General features: G+C 41.3%; 1 protein-coding gene across 1 annotated transcript; it reads right to left on the bottom strand.

Annotated features, from left to right (window-relative positions):
* Positions 1-408: 408 nt before the first annotated feature.
* BCL7A (BAF chromatin remodeling complex subunit BCL7A) lies at positions 409-20,887 on the bottom strand. The gene is made up of 6 exons (XM_035565609.2): positions 20,612-20,887; positions 12,701-12,782; positions 9,245-9,341; positions 7,137-7,304; positions 5,041-5,162; positions 409-4,056 (listed from the first exon to the last, which is right to left on the bottom strand). The coding sequence occupies exons 1-6, from the start codon at positions 20,701-20,703 to the stop codon at positions 3,985-3,987; spliced, it is 633 nt and encodes a 210-aa protein (XP_035421502.1). The 5' UTR covers positions 20,704-20,887; the 3' UTR covers positions 409-3,984.
* Positions 20,888-21,907: the final 1,020 nt, after the last annotated feature.

Below are 21,907 nucleotides of genomic sequence, written 5' to 3'. Positions count from 1 at the left end.
CCAGCACAGCTGCCTGTCAGACTGTGAAACTACTTTGGGACAGAGCACACACAACACTGAAAATAACCAGGGCACTTTATATCCAAACTTAAGTTACCAGAACACCTTATCTGACTACCAAGCCAGCAGTAAGCACCTTAAATTACCAAATTATTCTGCAGGCTGCTGTAATTACATTGCCCGTATTTATTTGTTTGCTGCTGTTATGTTACCCCCACTCCCAATCAGTGTCCTGCTAACACATCAAAACAACTTTGGTCGAAATCAAGTGAATCATTTTACACGTTACCAAATAAGACAACACCATAGAACGCACATTTTAAAAGACTATAAAATGGGAATTTATTTTAAATTTAAAAAACAAAATGAGATTAAGTTTCTTGATAAAAATTATTCACACAGCATTCATGTTGTGATTTTTTATTTTATTTTTGAAATGAAACCATTGTACATTGTACAAACCATAACTACCGATGGAATAAATAAGTGAAAAATTATACTGCTGTACAACACACACACACACAAATCATAAGATGGAAAACGATTAGGTATTGAAGAAAACAAAATTCTTTACACCTTCTAACAGGCCCTTAGATATAAAGAACATTCCAAAACATGACAATGTTTATGTATGAAGATAGCCACCCAAAACCAATATTTTATACTGCCTTGTTGATTTTTTTTTTATTTTTATTTTTTGTCGTTTTGTAAGTGCCAGCACTTTTTGGAATGTTTAACAACTACTTTCCCAAGCATAAAAATTCCAAGGAATAGTTCTGCTATAAAATGTTTGGCTGAGTAAATCGCTTATTCGGAAGGCCTTCCCACACGTTCCACAAACTCAGCTAATTTACTTGCTTGCTTCTAGTTTCTTTTTTTTTTTTTTTTTTTTTTTTTTTTTGTAACTGAAGCTCCAACATTCAGCATTGTAGCAAGGAAGCACTTCTTGATATTTGCACTATTTCTAAAACATTAGCTGTATGAGAACTTTCAGTCATCTTGAAGAAAATTACATCTCTCCTTCTGCTCCACGTCTCAATGCTTTCAATAAACCCTTTTACAGTGAGTTCATAAAACAAGTTTCTGGTAGAGACAGGTCCAAGCCAAAAAAAAGCTGGATTTAGATCTGGTTTCAAACCTCAGGTTGGTTTGAATTCGATGTTCTGGTTTGGTCCCATCTGTACTTTCTGGCATTAAAATGTGTTTAATCACATCCGTTGGCCCATAAATGTTATCAGGCACTTCAAAAAAAGACTAATAACAGTCTTATACACTATTTTGGATTTCTTCATACCAGGTAATGTCAAAGTCTCTTTTCTTAGAGGCTGACAATAACAGGTCTAAGGAACCCAAATCTATCTGCTTGTTCAGTTGTCTGTTGTCACTAGAATCTCTGGTTAACAAAAAAAAGTTCTGAATGTATCCTGTATAAGTTGTAAATAAAGCATTACTAGTTTAGAAATAAAGCCTCTAGGAATATGATTATGATGCCTTATCTTGTAAGCCACAGAACAATGAACAGTTCTGAGCAGAAGCCACAGGAGAGAAAAGGAAGTTTATAATTAAACCTGTTGATGTCAATAATGCCAATAAATGTTCCTATCTAATGAAAAATTTGAGGTATTTTTAGTGCTATTTATATATTTTATTTCTTCCTAAAGTACAGGAATTAGTTTCTAAACAAAAAGTCTATTTATTCCCTTGGAAACTTCTACAAAATTAAAATTAAAAACTTGCTGCGATGCACCTGATAGGGATTAGTAAAAATGACTACTTATCAAAGGTGGCATCAGATTTGTTTTGTTTTAGCATTAAAAATAACAAAAAAAGTTAGTAAATCAAAAATATTTTTTAAGTTTGAATCTTTCTAAATTTGCCCATTTAATATATCAATAGAACTTCTCACAAAATATCACTTAAATCTGAATGTAATATACATACAAATCAATCGTCATTGACCAGTTATCCACATTTTAGGCATACACACAATTCAAGAGAGAATTCTACCGTTTCATTGCATATATTGTGCAAACATAATTTTTGGCTCCTCATTTCCTTTTTTTTTTTTTTTTTTTTTTCAGAATGTTAATGGACTTCATGATCAGACCAGAAATCCCAAAAACTTATTAGGGAGCACACTGTTTTCATGAATGATTTGCAATCAAATTTTATTCAGTTAAAATCCAAAAAGTTTATTTCAACACAAAAGAAAAGTTCCGAAACTGAGTGTCATATGTTATTTGGAGTTTAATCCTACAAACATCCTATGGAAGGTCAGTATTGGCTCCCCAATCCTCCCTCCCTCTACACCCTCCCCCCACTTCCCCATTGTTTTTCATAATAAAGTGGTAATTGCAAACGCAATGCAGTAGTCTAAGTGCAAGCCATTTTCACTATTGGAGAATTCAGAAATAAATAAGCTTAATGAAGAGCTAATTATGAAAATGTATCAACTGGAAGCAATTTTTTCATTTAAAAAAGTATTTACAGTTCTTAGCTTACAAACTATATGCAACCATTTCCATAGCTGTGAGATCATATTTTAAATTACAAGCTCCACCTCTCACACACAAAGTGAAGAAAGACTAAGGGCCTGATCCAGCAACACGTGTGTGCACACGTGCACATGCACGTGTGTGTATAAAGAGAATTAAAGTGAGAAATAAAGCGGTTCCCACCGATACCAAGTATTTATAACCGGGTGCTCATCCTGGAAGCACAAAGCCCACTGGAAGATCAGGCCCTTGTGACCTGACCTTTGCAGCGGTTCTGCACTTCTAAATGCCACTAATTTGAAGGGAGTTGCACATGCTTAGTGCTTTTCAATCAAGTTCAGCATAAGCACACTTTGACATAATTGGAAAAAAAACCAACATTTCTATCAATGATGCAAATACAATGGAAAAAAACAAGGCTTATTTACAAGACTTGCTCAAAGGAAAAAAAATAAATCCCAAATACAGTATTAACCTGGAACACAGAAGTAAACATCTTATAAAGGAACAGTACAATGAAATCCAGTTCAGTGAAAACCTCATATCAAAAAAGACCAATTGAAAGTAAATTCACTGTGCATCAATCCCTTTGATCCTGTTTATGTACATAGTGGAACTCTTCTGTAAAGCAAGTTGTACCCAGTACAGAGACCTGGACCTAATACGCAAGTATTTTAACTGTTGTGTTATAGTATATATTCAGATCTGGACTATAAATGGTAAACAGATCATGTTAACTTCTGATGAAGTTAAGTATTTAGAAGACCAAATTTACAGTTGCGAATGCCATGCATTCAATAAAAGATCTCCACTATAGCTGCTAAAATAATATATCAAGCTCCTTTTTCTCCTTGGACTCCAAGAGTGAAAATGGCTTCCTGATCTGTATTTATTAAAATTTAAGCACCAGGGATTTAAAAATTAAAAACAAAACAAAAACCCCAAACAAAAAAAAAGGAAAAGAAAAAGAAAAAGCCTTACTACACGGCATTATACAAACATAGGCCACTTTGCAAAGGAGACAGTTGCAAAACAACTTTTAAATTTAAAAGTTAGCACTGTTTTCAGAACACAAGGCACAAAACAAAAGCAGACATCACGCCAGAACAATGAACTTCACATGAAAGCTAATACCTGACCTGTACCATCCTTAAATATCTTACAATGTTAAATAGAGAAATGAAAAAAAAATACAGCAGCAACATAATTGTAATTTTGACTTTAGAAACAGTGCGTAGACCCCTCCTGAGTTGTTTACTCCAACCATTTCAGAGACAGTAACTTAAAAGTTCTCAATGTTTGTTTCACAGGAAAAAGTTTTCAGTGTCTGAGAAGTTAAACCTTTGTTAGGCTTTCTTGGATTTTTGCTTGGTAACTTGAAAAGTTAGGAGTTCTGTCCTCATCCAAGAGAAGATGCTTAAGTAAGGTTGTTCTATAATTAAGCCCACTGATGTACCTTACGTAAAAACTGACCAGAAAAATCTATAGTCTAAATCTCTTCAACGTTTTGTTGGGAAGCCTCTACTTTCATCTTTTTAGAAGGTGGCACTCCTTCAGAGTCCTTAATGGTGGTGGGGGGAAAGAAAAACAATCATGTTATCATTGCACTCAATTTCAGGTGCCATAAACATCAAACAAGAAGCAAGAACAAATTCCCTGGTGTGTCATTTGTGAAATAGAAAGCATCCCTGGAGACAAGAATAACGTGACCAAGTCAATTTGCTTCCGGAAAAATCACTCCTCTACTTACATCTTACTTCAGCTTCTTTACACTTGCATCATCTACTGACAAACAAAATTCTAGTTCCGGGCTAGAAGCCGCAGGGAATGTTCCAAGCACCAGCACGGCTATACCCGACTTCCCTCAGCTCCACACGTGAGCACAACCCACACCAAGTGCACATGAATTTGTTCCTGCTGTAGCAAAAGCAACCTCTACAGGACAGAACATGGAATGTTTTCAAAGAGCAAGGTGTGCACTGAAACAAGCCAACCACCCAAGAGGAAAACCAATGGTCTGAGCAGTGCTCTGAGCATTTCAGTATGAAGGGGACAATTAAAATGATAATTGCTTTCTCCCACCCACCTGGAATTTTTCAGTATTCTCAGTGAATAAACATCAGAACACTTTGCCCATGGAACCTACAAAAATTCCCGTTCCTACCCGCTGTATGGATTTACTTTTATAGAAAGCATTTTATGCCTGAAGGGTCCTCAAAGGCACTCTTCCAGTAGGTTATGTCCAAACCATTTATTAACATTAAACTTTAGTATTTTCTTACAAAACTAACACAGCCTGGTATAGGAACTTGAAAAGTAAACCAGACCAATCGAGTGTTACCCTTCCTATTATGTGAAATGCAAGAAGGCAATCAAATTAACCACACCACCAGATACACGTATGCATTTAATACTCTACATCTGATTTACTGACATCACCTTAGGAAATGAGCCTAAATACACTACTGGCCTCCTTACACTTGCTTTTTGGTAAAAATGCTCTTTTCCAAATTCCAAGTAATCGGGCTTTTGTGCATAAGGTTACCTGAGAGTTTTTAGATGCCTCTGTAATTATATCATTTTCTCCAGAGGACTGAATTTCTGCTTTCTCTGAACTATTCATGGAATTTTCCATTGAAGACTGAGAGTTCTGTTCATCGGAGGTATCTGAAATTTCAAGAAATTATTGTAAACACATGAGAGCATTCATAGGATGTTTTCTCACTAGCACCCCCCGATCATACAAATTTTGCCCACATGTAACCATTAATGATAACATAAATAATGGTACGAATATAATGAATTAAGCTTTAACTCCACGACCAAAACCGCTGGCTGCTGCCACTTGAGAAGATCTTTGCCTTCATGCTGCCGGCTGTGTACAATTGCTGGAATCAGTCCCTAGAGGGAGCTAAACTCACACACACCCTGTAACAGAACTGTGCAATGCCGGCAGCAAAAGAAGTTTCAACATAAACTTTGCAAAAGGGCTGAATGAACACAAGGACAATTTTAAACCAGAGGAGGCAGCTACAGAAAGGGCTGAATTGTGATAATTAATGACCCAAAAACTATGTAGCTAAGGCTATAGAGCAAAGTTATATTGCTGAATTTTGATTCAGATAATTAAAATGCACTTTTTTCCCTTGATACTACATTTAAGATAAAACTTAGAAATTCAGCTAGATATCTTAACCATTAAGGGTGTAGAATTTTCAAGTCTGGTGCATACTTGTGAAGAAGTCATCCAGCTTGTTACAGCTCTTACCTGCTTCCAACTTTTTTTGTTCTTTAAAACAAAAAGAAAACCCACACCTGTGCTTGCTCAAAAAGCAAGGCTTAGTGTACTTAACATGAGAGAGATGTACAAGGTCATTAACCCTACCCTGTTGAACAATGTCACAGTTACATGGGTTCGATGAGATTAACAGTTCGGTGGATTATTTAATACATTTTTAAACACAGCATATTACCAACAGAGAGACCATGTCAATAAGGAGTGGTTTATGCCATGACTTCTCGCTTTTGTTTTACAGTAAGCGACTCTGGAACTAATCCAGAGAACTCGGTATGATTTTCCTTGAATCTAAATTTAGTCAGGGGAGCTTGTGTGCTATGTAACAGCTTCACACAAACAGGTTCAGACAATATTAGACCTAGGAGTAAATCCTTACAGTTTACTGTATCACAAATATGCTAGTTTAGATTTTCTCTGAAGGATATGGCATTCTAGTTTATTTCAATTTGGTGACGATTCATTTGTCAAAATTTAATCCCCCATGAACAACGACAACTTTCACATACTTCACCGTTCTAGTATTACCAAGATAAAAGCTCTAAATTTAAATTGGTTACTGGATCTACTGAGCTAAGAACGTAATCAGGAGGGCATAATTTAATTGCTTTGCTATGGGAAGAATTTTGCAAGCCAATAATTAGAATGGTGTTAAGGACATTTTATCTGTTATAATAGAATAAAGTCTCTTATCTTTCAAAGAATATATATACTGAACATGCTTCAATTATCCAAATACGATTCAAAGAATGTGGTTCAGAACAATCTCTTAACCCACATGTATTTTTCATCAGCGCACAACTGCAATACAATATTGTAGCTCTTTTAGAAAATGAAGACAGAATTCAGAACTAAGTTTTGAATAAGCAACTAACAAGGTTAAGAGAGAAAGAAAGCTTACATTATACTTTACACAATTAAAAAATAAATAAATAGATTGAAAAGTATCTCACCTCAATTTTACTTTCACACTAGGTAACAAACATTCCCAGACCTACAAAAGTAACTCTTTCCAGAGTTTGTGCGATTAAATGGAAACAGGCATTTCAAACATTACTTTGAAAGAAGAAATAATTTAAGACAGATTATGACAACAATAAACCAAGTATTTTGTTTGTTTCCTCTCTGAAATGACTTTGAATGTCAGTCTGACCTTTCCTGTTGTACGGAAGAATCACGGATAGGCAAGAGAGATTATGGCTCATTTTCACGTAAACGCTGAGAACTCAGAAGCCATTTATTTCAAACTGTTATTATTCAGTTCTTAAAATGGACAAGCAAATAAATGATATCATGATAAAGGATTGCATTTTTTGTTTGGCTTTAAGGATGCTTTTTCAGCTTACCTTCTGAACCAGGCTGCTCCTTTGCTTCTGTCTGAGTTTCATCAGACTTTACTTCAGTGCCATCTGCTTGTGTTGCCAAATTCTGTTCTGGTGCCGGACTTGAATTGCTACTGTTTTCTTGTTTTATTGGAGAAGCATCAGCTATTGAACTCTGGTTGCTATTGTCATCTGTTAACAAAAGTGTTTAGAACAAGAAAAGTCCAATTTGAAAAGCTCTGAATAAAAAGCACGACTTAATTCTTCCTCTTTTTTTTCCCTTTTTTATTCCCTGATAACACAGGATATAGTCTAGCTTGTTGGAGTTGAAATCCAGTACTATTTACACTAACACTGTATCTTAGCTTATTCCACACCACCACCACCACAAGTTCTGCTTTTGCAGCCTATGCTGTAATCATAGGTTTTCTAGCAGTTACTAAAAACCAGAAAACTTCAAGAAAGGTGCTTTAAGTAACATTATACAATAAAACCAGGAGTGTTTTACTCAGATTACTTCCAAAGAACGTGGAATTTTATAATGCAAGTAACATAGAACAACTGAAGCAACAGTCTCATTTTATAGCCCTCCTAATAAAGGGCCAATTAAACATTCATGCTACAGATATCCATCACCGCAAAGCTCTGATGAGCAGGTGGTTTTTGAAGCGTCTTGAAGGTCAAAAAAAAGTGCACGCTGCTATCAAGATAAAATGTACCATCCAGTCCTAATACCAGTAGTACTTTAGCGATAGCTGTCCAGAATACTCACTAGCCTCAAGAAGCTTGATCATGAAAGCTTTCTGCAACACAGATCATGTCTTTGGACTTGACAAGAAACGTCCTGCTTGTACCCTCTTCTTTGTGAAAGCCAGTGACAGTGGTTTAAATATCTCAGCTAACACTTTACTGATAGCACTGGGGTGCGGCTTCCTGTAATCTTTAATCCAGTCTAACCGTGGGGAACTGAGACAGAAGCCCCTGATCCCTAAAGAAAACTAACCCAGCAAACATTATTAGTTAAATTATTAGCATGTAAGCTGATCTACCTCCCTCTGCATCTGTACAATCATTACATCCAAAGGACTTCAGAAATGCATAGCCAGTGATGGGATAGCCATCTCTTTCCAGAGTAGCCTGAAGATAAGACTAAGCTTATCATGAAATTGTACAGTATGGCTTAAAAACACAAATGATATATGATTAATAAAGCAAGTATTATATTCACTTCATGGATGGAGGAACAAGGCTTAAGAAAATTAAATGATCTGACCAAGGCAAAAGCTAAGAAGTTGGCAACACTGATGAAAAATTAATCCACTCTGTGAATATCCCACTCAATCCTTTAATCGCAAGATCGTTCTCATTGCAAACACTGCAAAAAAAATAACTAAGAGGCAATAAAAATGCAAATAAAGTTGAAATGAAAAAATTAAATCCTGCCAAAAAGTGACCCTCTCTTATCAGTTCAAATGGTGCTGCATTCTCAGCCACAATTGCTATCCAAACATATAGAAAGTAAAAAATTAGAGCTGTGCAGGCGTCTCTGTAAAAAATACCACGCTGATATTCAACGGTCCACACTTTTTAAATTGATCTAATAGTGCCTGACTGGCAAGCAAAATGTTTTCTTAACCAGTTAATTTCATCAAATTGAGGTAGACGGGAGGCAAAGCAGCACCACAGCTTGCTCTCTTGGCTCTTGCTGATTTTTTTTGACCTGACTCACCTATTCCATTAAACAAGTACAAAACCTGCACAAGTGACGGTAGGCGCCACTGAGGCTTTGGGGGTCTCCTGGTTCTTCAAGCAGCAAGCTTGACAGAGTTACTTACTTCACCTAAGTAAGAGTATAGCATTTGGATAGTAGATATTCATATTTTTATTTTCACATCTAGGCCCGCCACCAATTTTTCGCCCCACATACACAGCCCAAATAAAAATGGCATTTAAACAACTGTCGGTACAGCCACAGAATAGAAGTGCAAGGTACCAAATTGGTGTCTGATGCCATTCTCACTTTGGCCTAATTATGCTGTCCATACATCCGAGCAAGGGAGAATTTGACACTGTTAGCTTCTACTTTCACAGCAGCGTAATAGGGTAACTTGGGCTGACCTTCTCCCACTCACCATGCATGTCCATCATCCCTGGAGAGGAGCTGTTCTCCGGAGTGGTCACTTCAGAGCCACATTTTTCATCTTTGCCTTTTTTCTTATTCTTATTTTTCTGAAAAACAAAAAGGTACCACAAACAAGACTATCACCGTGGAAAAAAAAAAAGTGTTTTAATATAAAGCCCTTTCCACTCATTACTTCTGGAAGCACCTCACTTCATTTCAAGTGAAAAACACCGAGGCAATAATCACTGATGTTGCCAATAACGCATTAGTCCCAGTAATCACAGAACTGCTCTTCTAATTGACACAAAACAACATTCTTCATGACACAAAGCACTAGCCAGAAGTTCTAGTAGCTGTTAGTACTTAAACATGTTTTTCATCATTAGGCCGCGGCACAATTTTTGGAACAAGCACAACAGTTCTCAGTACTACCTCTCATTCTGCAAGCCCAGAATCAGAGGCGCAATGATTAAATGACTTGCTGAAACTGAGTCAGAGAACTTGGGAGGTGTTGGCTGCTAACTTTGTACTCAGTTCAATGAGCTACGAAAGCAAGGTCAAAAGAATCTCTGCCACAATGGGAAAAAAGAAGCACGCTAATCAGTGGCAGGGACGGAGATTCACAAGCTACCCGATTTCTGCCTGCTTAACTCTGCTCACTCTATGTTTTATGTATATTAACACACTACTGCCTAACTCAGGATATTCTCCCCTTTGTGTCAGGAAGCTTGTACAATGCACCTAGGCAACAGGAATGCGTGCACAACAGAAATAATGTCAGATCCAGAATTTTTAAACTAAAGAGACAGCTTTTTACCTCTTTCTCAATGACCAATGCTGCAGAAACCTTCTCCTTCTCTATACCTAATGCTGTTTCTTCGTTAAAATTAGAAGACGGATTAAGAAAAATCAGATTGCCTAAAACAAAGAGCATAAACAAGACAGTCCTACAGCGGCAATAGGTCACAACGTGCTCAGGACCAAACAACAGTACGGACTGCACGCCTTAAAACAAAGGAAGAGACATTGGCATCCATCACGTGGAAAATCTGCGTCTGCTAAGGGATGCAGCATTTTCAATTAAGAGGTGACGTAATCAGTCTCAGAGGAGAAAGAGCCAGCTGCACTGCTTTTGGAGGACCCTGCGTGCCTGCTGAGAAGACGATTAAAAGCCTGACTCTAGGAAAAACGCTCAACAACCTCTCCACTTGGTTAGGACAATGTTCTCCAACAAGGAAGGCAATAAAACCAAGCACAGTCTAAAACTGCAGAAGAAATTCAACAAGTAGGATCTGGAAAGACATTTTCCTTTATCTCAAATAGATTATTAGGATTTTTAAACCATATTTTTACTTCAGAGAGAGCAAATGGAATGACCCAGATTTAATTCCCTAATACATGAAACAAAGGTGAAAGCACACAGGCTTCTCTATTGTTGCAAAATCAAAGTTCAGAGGGGATAATCTCTCCCAACTTTTCTTAAGGTAAAAGGACACTTTGGGCACAAAAGAAGTAACTGAACTATTTAAGCTGAAAGGTGTTTTGGTTGTTGTTGCTGTTTGTTTAACAAAGTGAGGTTCCACAACAGCCTTCCAAAACTAGTGGGAGGACAGAGCTTAATTCCAGTTCAAAGAAACGTCGAAGTGGCTTAGGAGCAACATGTGAGGAGGGAAGTAACCTAATCGGTGTTTGCTAAAGTCATAGATAATTTCCATTTGAAACATGAAGCAATAAAGAAGATCCCATTCTTCTATTCTAGTGAAAAGTAAGAATACTCCTTCACAAGAGGATGAAGTTGGATATAAAACGATGTCTGTAACAAAACTAAAGAGCCAAGATGACCTCTACCTAGTTGTTGGTTTGTCAATGTATGTACTTTATTATTGTAAGAACTTCCTGAGCAAAATACAAAAACCTTACAACATCAAACCTGCAGCTGCAGAACAGCCTCTACTTGTTACGAACAGAATGTGACCGCAGGACGCGAAAGGAACTGGTCTTGAATTGTCTCCAGTTCACCAAATATGAACCAAAACCCGAAGATTATGGCTCAAAAACCATACTTAAACTCTGCAAGTAGCGACAGCTATACAAGGCTATTCTTTCTAACAAAGAACCTGACTTGAGGTACCAGGCACTTTAAAAGTCCATCCAGAAACTCAACAGAAATTCTACTTCAAAGTTCTGTTGTACCCACCACGCAAGTATAGCTTCACTGCTGGAAAATTATTTTTGGAAGCCATGAGCCTAAGTATTTCTCTTTCTCTCTCTCCAGCTTCCTCCCTACCCACCTCAATCCCCGCAATGTCTAATAAGCAATAAAATCAAGACCAAGCATTGGACAACTAGACAGAATGAACAAGTGTCTGTGAAGAAAACAGGGAAAGTTTCCAAGTTCACAAACGGTTATTTCATGGAGATGCTGCTCACGCTTTGGACGAGGACAAAAGGCAACTCTGATCGTCATAAAAATCTGTGCTACAACCAGAGGCACCAAAGAAACAGACTCAAGTAAAACAACACTAATCAAACATAGGTCTTGAATTTGGACTTTAAGTCAATTTTGTGACAAGATTGTAACACCGCCTTATCTGAGAACCATCATTTTATACATTTATCAACATAGTAGTTTTCTTTCAAACAGGTCTGAACTTGTATTTCAAATAAAGTAAAGCCACAAGACAGCCCAAGGAAAGGGCACCAAACTTAGGATGCGTATCCTTTTGTACTGATAATTAACTGTGGTACCATGAATTAGTTTTCCCTCCATAACAATATCTCAATTTATAAAGTGAGAGTAATGCTGGTATTGAAAAACAATTCATAAGTCCTATCTACTTTGATTTTTACACTTGTTATTTTATGACACATGATTATGACAAATGAACAGTGCACTCCAGAGTATAAACATGATGCATACACCAAATAACAAAAAACAAACATTACAATAGAAGCACATGGGCTGTACTGCTTGGGCTGGTTATCTTAATGCAAGAGGTCTCAGTTCCATGGGAGTTTCCTACCCTTACTTCAAGGTTTTGCACCTATTTTTCAGCAAAACAACAGTGATGCACAGATAGAATACATTCTCTGTGCAGTTCCAAAGCAGCTTTCCTTTAAAGCATCAGGCAGAAAGAGAGGAAGCATAATTGATGTCTTGCTTCCATCCCCACCTCTATTGATGATCATGTTGGAGAAAGATTTCAAAACAGTTTCGAGTCGAATATGTAACAGTTATCTGAGAATTGATCCAAGCTGACTCCAGAAGACTGCCACCTGCTGAACCACCACCATCACTTTTTGTGGAGATCAACATTTTCTCTACAGCCCTTCTGTCCAAGTGCTTGTGAGACCAACACCAGTCTTAGCTTAGAGGCTCAAAGAGCTGAGAGCATATTTTGTTCAGCTTTCCCTGAATGCAAGTCTCTACATCTTGAGAAACGCAAGGTATCTGCAGGATACTTACATCATCGACTTTAGGCTCTGTTACTGGTACCCATTTGTAAATCCTTAGGGATGTGTCGCCAACTGTCACCCACTTCTTCTCCCTACAAAATTACAATGCAGGAGAAGTTAAAGTTAAAATTCGTATTCAAAATACAGTAATCTACTATTGTAAGTTGTCAAGGATTTAAATAGGCTATTAAGTAGGATGAGCTTTATTACATCGTCTTAGCACTGCATTGTGCAAATTGTTCTTTGCATTTCAAAAATTTGTTAGAGCGCTGCTAACCTCCAGATTTCTGAGGGCTGTTACGTGACTAGGTGAGTAACTGCAGTAGCAGTAATAAGATCAGGATTAACAATACTGTTGAGAAGAATAGCTATTGCAAATGTAGATTTAATGCCTACAATTTTCACTTAAGTTTCCAGAGAGCAAAAGAAGTTTTAAACAGACCAGTGTGTTTTGATTGTCATGAAGCTGTTTAATGGTATTAGAAATCTAAATGCATTTTGACCATCTGAGGTTTATTTCTGGGTAGAAATTTGCTGCTAGCAATTTAACATTCACTCAACACTCCTGTCAGACAACTCTGGAATTCTTGCCTGAGAACCAACAGCCCCACAGGTACCGATCTGTGCTGTGAGGCACAATTCAGACTCAGGAAAGCCTGGCTCTCTTGGACAGGGGAGGCTGAGGACACTATTAGAGGGAAAAAGCAGAACCTACAGCACTCTGTGCAGACCCCTGCCAGCCAGGCACGAAGTCATGACAGTGACAAACGTGAAGGAAATCTGGCCGGAGGGTGTCACTACATTAGGGAGTCACACAGACACCGAGTGCAGAGATGGAAAGGACGCTGAACACTGAGTTAAGGGATGAATTCCTTGAGGTCTTTACATAAGAACATTAAAGGAAGGTCCAGAATGCCAGAGAAATTTCATCACATTTCTGAGATCAGTTTTCAGGTCACAGATCACCACTACTGGTTCCTGGGTTTGCGATCTAGCTCTGCAAATGGATCGATTGAAAGTTAACAACAAAGACCAATTCCATTAAAAATTCAGGAACATCTGAAATTAATTTGGCATGAGATCTCAAGCATTTTTGTTATTTCGTTGTTAAAAACACATTTAAATAATAGATTTGGAATCCAGTTACAGATTAAAAAATAATGTTCTTTGCAGGATGGGAGAAGCTGCATGTGACTCCGAATACATGTGATAGCTCGGTTTTTAGAAAGGGCTCCCAGAATCAAAAGCAGCCACATTGTACAAATGCCACAAACATCCTCTGTGCTATTTGTTTTAGCTCCTAAAGCCAATCTTATTTGTTTTCCTATTAGAGGAGACACCTTCCTGCCTTAAAAAAGAGAGAGAAAGAGAGAAGCTATATATGGCAATTTTATAAGTTTTGGATCTGTCCACGAGGATATTTTAATTTAAGTGCAAGACTACTTCAGATTCTTTCCTTTCCCACTGCTCTACTGGAGCACAGTTTTCCCTCTGTGTGTTTAGATGCATCCATTTATGTACACTAGATGGCTAAAATATGTCAAGAAACAATTTTATGCTAATTTGGAGCTCTAATACTAGGCCTGATAAAAATGACAGTGGAGATGAGCATGTCGATAATGAGAGCATACTTAATTGTGAGGAGATGATCATGACATAACTTTTTCTGGTTTTTTTTTGTTTGTTTGTTTGTTTTTTTGTTTTTTTTTTAAGGATACAAGACAAACTAAACTTATTTCTAGTTAGGAAAACCTTTGAAATTATGGAAATAAAACCAGCTGGGGTTTTGTTTTGGGTGTGGGGGAGGAGGTGAACAAATGTTTAAAAAAAATCAAGATTTTAGCCTTTTCCTACAGCAAAATATTACTTAGAGATGCTGCACTGGAAAACCAAAAGTTCAAGATACCTGTTAGCATCTCAAAGCAGCCTCACACAGCATCTTCACTGGACAGACTGTAGAACACAGGAGGAAACCTATATTAGTAACTTTTTCCTTCTATTATTAAAGTTAGCCCTGACATTTTAATCTTTTGAGCTTCTTAAGTACCACTTTAAGTTCTGACAACCTTCAGCTATAGGGATTTTTTTCTGAGTTCAATACACAGTAATTCAGACAACAATGGGAATAAGGATACTCCGTGATGGAAGTACACCACCATCCCAGTCCTGCAAACACAGTTAAAAAGAAAACCCAACACCAAACTGCTGTTATTCACGTATTTTACATGTGTAAGCATTTGCAGCATGGACGGTTTAAGACCATAAAAGTATTCATAAGAAAAAAAACGACAAGCTCCCTAAAACGTAATAAAATCATCGGCAGCACAAACAGAAACCTGTTAACAAAGAAATGTAATGACTCTCAGACATTTAAGTTCAACAGGGTAAACTCACTTCCGAATTTAAAATGGGTATTGCAAATAAAGCTCAGGGTATTATCTGCAGAATTTACTGTCTTTCCATTAAAAACACCAACACCAAACCCCCAAACCAGTTCTACTCCAAACCCCCCAGTTTTTGGTGCAAAGTCACCAAGCCCAGCTGCTGAACATGTTTTTTTATTCATTTAGAGCTGACAATTTACTCAAGCTGCCTGTAACACAAGGTTTGCTAAGTGGTGCCCAAACTACAAAATACTCTCGCTGGCCTATAGCCAGAGTGGGCGTGAGAATTTGAGAGATCTCGTGCCCATTCTGTTGCAAAACCCCAATTTCTGCCCATTTTCCTGGCTGCAGAACAGACCTGCTGTTGAGCCCACGGATCTGGAGATGCTGACCAGAACTGCTCTGCCGGTGACTCCAGGCCACCTTTGTCAAGAAATCGCTGGGCAAGAATTTGTTCTGCAGGACCCCGCTACACAGCTTGGTCTCTGTGTCGATGGGTGGACTGGAAAAAGTGGAAGACCACCATCAGCCTGACAGCTCATCAGGCTAAAAATGTGGCAATGATCAATTTCACTTGTCTACCTAACTCCATAGCTTTAAAAAAAATAAATAATCATCATCATTTTTTGTGGTTCTAAACCTGTCCTATTCCTCCATGCATGGCCCAAGCATAACACCAATGGAAATGGCAGAACTTAAAATATATACAATATTTTTCTTTGCTTTAATCTTCCACGCTGAAAAGCATCTTAAATATTTTAGTTACAGGCAATTCAGAAGCTAGTCAAGGAAACAGAAACAAACCCTTACACGTATCTGAAATTGTGTTACAGCATTTTAAAATTCCGAACCGTATCTGCACAGCATTTTAAGGACAGCCAAGGATACGTAGGGTAGCCATTAACATCAACACTTCTTTAGTGGTTATGCCTGAGGCAATACTAATATCCCAGAAGTTATATAATTATATACTCGACTCCCCGTTTCAAATAGCCCAAGACTCTTGGATGTATTTATATTTTGTGTGTTAACACTAAAGCTCCGAAGATGCATACCAAATTCCACGTATAAAAGTAATATACTGGTGAGCAAACACAGCAGTGTATATTACACTTATACATAAAGTGTCAAGGCAGCTTTTGCAGCAGCAACGAGTGCTAGAAACATTTGATGGCACGGAAACAGAAAGCCTTTACTGCCAATACATCGTCATTCAAGGAAAGGCTTTCACACACGTGTTTGGCTTTTTACCACGACTACCATTTAGCAAAGTGATGTGTATTTACACGAGGATTTGCTCCCACATACCCCATCTTCTGTTGATGATCACGAAGTGACGTCATAATGCTGAATTTATCACATCACACTCACTTGCATTGCAACAGAGTTTGGTGAAAATCACAGAATTATGACCTCCCTGTGGGATCAAGCAAAGGAGAGAGGGGGATGGGAAAGAAAATGCCATTATTATACACACAAAGTGCTGTCAGATGCACAAATAAAGATGTTTCTGAAATGGAGGCTGGCTTTCCAGAGCACGCCTAGTGCTATGCAGATGTTTGTCTAGTGACTAACGTGAGGTAGCCCCAGTACATGTGGTGTTTCTTGACCACGCTGCAAATACAGTGAAATAGGACGTAGCACGACTGGACAAAGGCCACCCTCTGTCTAAGGTCATCTCAGTATGCTGCAGTAGGAGAGTCTCCTTCAACTTACACATGCCAGCAGGTTTTTAACCACGTTCTGCTGGGCTCCACGTCGCCACACGCAGCTCTTCTTACGGTCATGAGAAATGCGGTTTGCAAACGACAGAGCTCTTCCTTTTACATACGTCCAACTCCCACTGAAGTCAGAGAGCACGCTCTGGCTCAACCAGAAGTAACCATGAGCCAGAAAATCCATATTGCAATTCATCCATGGTAACTGCTTGGACCGCTACAGCACTCTAAGACAGCTCCCTCGCACACTGGGTGGTTTTAGTTCAGCTGCCCCTCAGCCTAACTCGAGGGGCACAGGGCAGCAGCAGGCAGGCAGCCTTTTCCAGAGGCATCACGTTAAGAAGTTCTACCTCCTAACTACTTTTCGGAGTGAAAATCTCTTTCAAGAAGGAAGCGAGGGCAGCAAAATCTGCAGCAGCTCAATCTCAGAGCATTACATACCATATAAAACTATTTTAGCGAGCCCGAGTGGAGACAAGAACAGAGAAGCTACAGCAGCAGCACCGACAAGTTCTGCTGACTGGTGGCAGCAAGATCCCAGGCACGCTACCGGGCAGCACCATCTCACTGCCCGTGGTTATTGTGCTCGGCACCTTTTACACCACACGCTTTGCTTTAAGCTTCAGCCCAAGCCATGCCTGGCTCCACAGCCAGCTCTCTGCCGTAATAAACACAGAGCGCTTCAACTACTGTCAGAAGCGATCCACGCTCACCTCTTCTTTATGAGGTATTACCACAATCCCTAGATTACAGCTTGGATAAATAGGTCCAAAAAAGGCCAAATGACTTACACAAAGGTTCTGCAACTCAACGACAAGCCACCACAAGGAGATTTCCTCGTTCCTGGGCAGGGTACCTACCCCCAGCAGCCACACCATGCCTCCGTCCTGAAATGTTTGCACAGTTGTCCGAAGGTTCAGCAGTGCTGGTTACCCATGCACGTTATTTCACTGCCTCCCAAGACGACCTGCTACTTATGCTTGCTGGCTACCCGTTACTTTTCTTTTAGTAAATAACTGCATTTTCTTTCACTTAAATCCAGCCTTGTAAGACAAGAGTGTTTCCGCTACTTTCTAACGCTGGTTGAGGACACCGTACTTTTTTCCTCTCTCTTGTTGAGAACCCACTTAGAACTACACATCTCTGTCCATCTTTAAGACAAAAAATAACCCTGTACCTTTTTCAACTCATTCCAGTAAATTTAACTCCTTTTGTTTAACTAGATGGAAAGAAAAATAAGTAATAAGTATGGTTAAAAAAAAGTTTAAATGCCCTCTTTAGGCCTGAAAATCCAACATTTCTGCCACATAAATACAACACGACCATGTATTCTGTAAGACACGTGTCTTAGTGTTGTCTAAATTACAAGCTCATTCACAGGAGTGGTTTAAACAAAGGAGATAGGGCCACATTAATCTCAAGATAACAGCCTAACAACTTCACTGTTTACTACTATAAGCCAAGTTCCAGCAATAGCAGAAGCGCTCGGCGCTCTACAAACACACGGGAAGATAGGGCACCTGCACCAAAGGGCTCGCTGTCTAACAATACGTATTTTCCAAGGAACAGAGCCTGTGCTGATGGAAAGCGACTTGCCATGGGCACACGAAGAGCTGGGGCAACAGAGGCACATAGTAACCTGCACAGCGGGGCTGCTGCACCCTTCACTTGCGGATTACCTTATGGTAATCCTTATGGCTGGACCCACCATCAGTTCAGAAGTTTATGGTAAGCACTGTCTGCCTCTCTCCTCGTCTCCGGTACTGAAAACTCTCGGTGCACAGGTCTCAGAAAACCCTGTCCTATGAAGTGTTGCATGCAAGGTGTTTCAACCTTCAGTGGCTGCATTTCCACAGAAGAGCTGTGGATGGCAACAAATTGCTCCTATTATGCAAATGAAACTGCACACTTGAAATTGCCTATGTGGCTCCTCTGAAGATGCAGGAATTGCTAGTGTGTAAAGTTCAATTTCACAAGTCTTCTCAAAACATTTAAACCACAAAACACAGAATCTCTCTTGCTAATTTTCCACTGTGCTTGACTGCAGGTGGTGGTGGGTAATCATGAGATTCACCATCAAATTATGATTCCTTTAAAAGTAAGAAAAATGGTTTATGTAAATACTTGTGAGAGGCACGCACAAGAAGCCACAGGATACTTCTGACAGCGATCTGAAGAAATGTTGCATGATTCTGTACAGTAACCCTTTAAAGCAAGCTGTCTCTCATGAGGGTTAAAGTGTACAAAATCTATTTATACCACAAGATTTGTTTTAAAGAGGAAGCCATAGCAACTGACATGATGGCAGACAGCTCTTGCCAAGCGAAAAAAAAAATCTAGATGTTTTGTTGAATGGCCAAGCTTCTGCCTCTCCTCCTCCCTGAAATCCACAAACTAGGACTCAAAGGAAGCACGCTGCGCTCATGAATGAAATACCTACAGACAAAACACTACAGTCCCACACATCCAGCAGTAAGACTCTCTGATCAAAAGTACTGTCACATCACCGCACATCGCTCCGATCCTTCGGAGCTGGCCCACTAGGCAGCAAACAGCACTTAAAAACGCCAGCTGAGCGGAAGAGAGTTCCTGAAAGCAACCGAACTGCGATGCCTGGGCTGCTCCAGCTCCTTCCTCAGCGGGTGGATTCTCCGAGATCCCCATCCCGTGCCCCGCATTACCGGGCACACGTCCTGCTTCTTCATCCAGCTCCAGCCAACTGGCCCACTCGTGTGCTCAGGGCCGTTTAAAAGGCAACAGCCCGTTTCGCTGGAGTAGCAGGCACGTTTATTTCCCTATTTTGCCTTTCTTTCAATGAAACCAAAGAGTCAGCTGCGCATCCTAACATAGGTGCCCCCTTATTTCATCAGGTTGGAAACAAAACAAGGTTATGCAGATTAATACCAACCCAGGGGATTTTCCGTGGATTTCAAACGTCTGAAAACACTTTAAGATTACGGAACAGAGAGTCAACTTGTTGGAAGAGAGACTCTCTGGAGTCACCCTGGCACTGCTCCCCAGCCCACCCAAAGCACCGGCCTGACCGTGCAGAGCTGACAGCAGCTGCTTCGCTGTGCCGCCGAAATACCTCGCGTCGCTTTTCAGAATGCAAGCGGAAAAAGACAAAAGCAGAAAATGCCCAAACACGCTGAGGTCCTGACAAAAGGGACCCGTTCCACCGGGGGGGGACCCAGCCTTTAATTATACCGTTTCACCACAAATTCAGGCGGCAGTCCCGCTCGCCCTCTCCGGTCCCGCTCCAGTTTTGTGCGCGCAAACCTCGGAGCCTTGAGGGGCTGGGAGAGGAGTAGGAAATTCAAGAGAAGCCGTTCGAGTTGTACCGTGGTGTTTTATGTGGTGTTTTTTTTTAAAAGAAAGAGGCTCCTTCAAGCGGTACCCCGGCCTCGGAGCCCCCCCCGGGGTCGCTCCTCAGGGCCCCGTGAGGGGGGCGGCGGGCGAGGGGCGGCGGGGAGGGGACCGGGGGCGGCGAGAAGGGGACCGGGGGCTGTGAGGAGAGGACCGAGGGCGGTGAGGAAGGCCGGGGGGCGGCGAGGAGGGCCGGGGGCCGCACAATGGAGCCGCCGCAGCCCTCAGCCGCCGCCGCCGCCTTCCTGTGAGCGGCTCCGCGAAATGGCTTCTGGGCGCCGCCGGCTCCCCGCCCCCCGCGGCCGCCCGGCGGGCTCCGGGCGCCGTGAGGGGAGGGAGCGGGGGGGGGGGGGAGGGTTGGGGTGTTTTTTGGGGGGACCCGAGGGAGGTTTTGGGGTGCCGGGGAGGAGGAGGAGGGCGGCGCGGGGTCCCGCCGCGGCGCGTCCCGCTCACCATTTGCGCACTTTCTCGATGGCCGCCATCACCCGCTTGATATCATCCTTCGCCCGGCTCCGGGTCTCGGCCCGCACCGAGCGGCCCGACATGCTGCTGGGGGGCTGGGGAGGGAGGGGAGGGGAAGGGCTGCCTCAGCGGCGGGGAATGCGGCGCGGCGTCCGTCCGTCCGTCCCTCCGTCCGTCCGTCCGCCCTCCCGCACGCACAATGCTCCCTCGGCTCGGCGCCGCTCGGCTCGGCTCGGCTCCGCTCGGCTCCGCCCGCCAACGGGGCCCGCGCACTGCGCATGCGCGCCCCGAGCCGCTGCCGCCGCCGCCGCCATCCGCGCCGATCGCCGCCGGGGACAGCCCGCGCGGGGCGGCGCTGTGAGGGGGTCCGTGAGGGGCCGGCGGAGAGTTGGGGAACGGCTCGGATCCGAGCCGGTCCACTCCGATCGGGTCGGATCCCTCCCCGCCTGCCTGGCCCCCGCGGCTCGCCCCAGCGCTGAGGGGATCGGCGCCGCCGCCTCCCCTCAGGCTCCCCCCGGGTGCAGCCGCCCCCCGTGAGGCGGCCGCTCCGTGACTGAGCCCGGAGCGCCCCCGGCCCGCAGGGTCCTCCCTCAGGCAGTGGCTGTGAGGTTTCTGAGCTGCCTGAAATAATTGCTGTGGAATGAAGCTGGTTAAAAGTAGAGGATCAGATCCGACCCGTCCATGGGCATACACAAACACATCAGTAAATGGACAGTTACATGCGCACCCGGTGTGGGACTTGGTTAACTCACCCACAGCGCACACCTTTGTGCTAATTGCACAGCCACGGATACTTGCAGAGTGCGTAACAGCAATCTCTTGTTTAACAAACATTGCCAGTGAGAGGAACGCTTCTCGAGGCCCTACATTATTATTCAAATTGATGCTGAGGATGATGTAAAGAAGGAAGCGTGTTCAACAGCACTTCACTGATCTTTCTACAGCAACTTATACCAGCCTCATTATGCTGTTTATACAAACACTGTAAGATGCTGTCCCATTGGTATTGCACTTCTAATCGGAGCTACTACTTTCAGAAAGGAAACCAAAGTTTCAAAGGCCAAAAGGGAAACCTGGTTTCAATGTGTATCACAGCGTTCCTTGCATCACCAAAGTCTGGTGGTTTTGTTTGTGTAATTACGAACCCAGTCTAGCCTGTCCAAGCATTCTGTACAGGACATTTATCAACGTATATAATCAATACAATACTTTTATATTGCTATTTTGCTGCCTGTTTATTTTACAAATAAATACCCTCTTAACCTAATGGAAATAGACTGCATCTAG

Source organism: Cygnus atratus, chromosome 17, assembly GCF_013377495.2.
Source record: "Cygnus atratus isolate AKBS03 ecotype Queensland, Australia chromosome 17, CAtr_DNAZoo_HiC_assembly, whole genome shotgun sequence".
In the NCBI taxonomy this organism is placed as follows: Eukaryota; Metazoa; Chordata; class Aves; order Anseriformes; family Anatidae; genus Cygnus; species Cygnus atratus.
The sequence above is the reverse complement of the archived record's forward strand: the minus strand, read 5'-3'. Positions and strand labels throughout refer to the sequence as shown.

What these genes read in the sequence shown, in the direction of transcription:
- BCL7A (XM_035565609.2), bottom strand. Translation starts at nt 20,703, where the DNA reads ATGTCGGGCCGCTCGGTGCGGGCCGAGACCCGGAGCCGGGCGAAGGAT. An exon ending in CAGAGCCTAAAGTCGATGAT is followed by an intron (nt 9,342 to 12,700) that starts GTAAGTATCCTG and finishes TTTGTTTTTCAG; the next exon opens with AAAAATAAGAATAAGAAAAA. An exon ending in AGGCATCTAAAAACTCTCAG is followed by an intron (nt 4,057 to 5,040) that starts GTAACCTTATGC and finishes ACCACCATTAAG; the next exon opens with GACTCTGAAGGAGTGCCACC.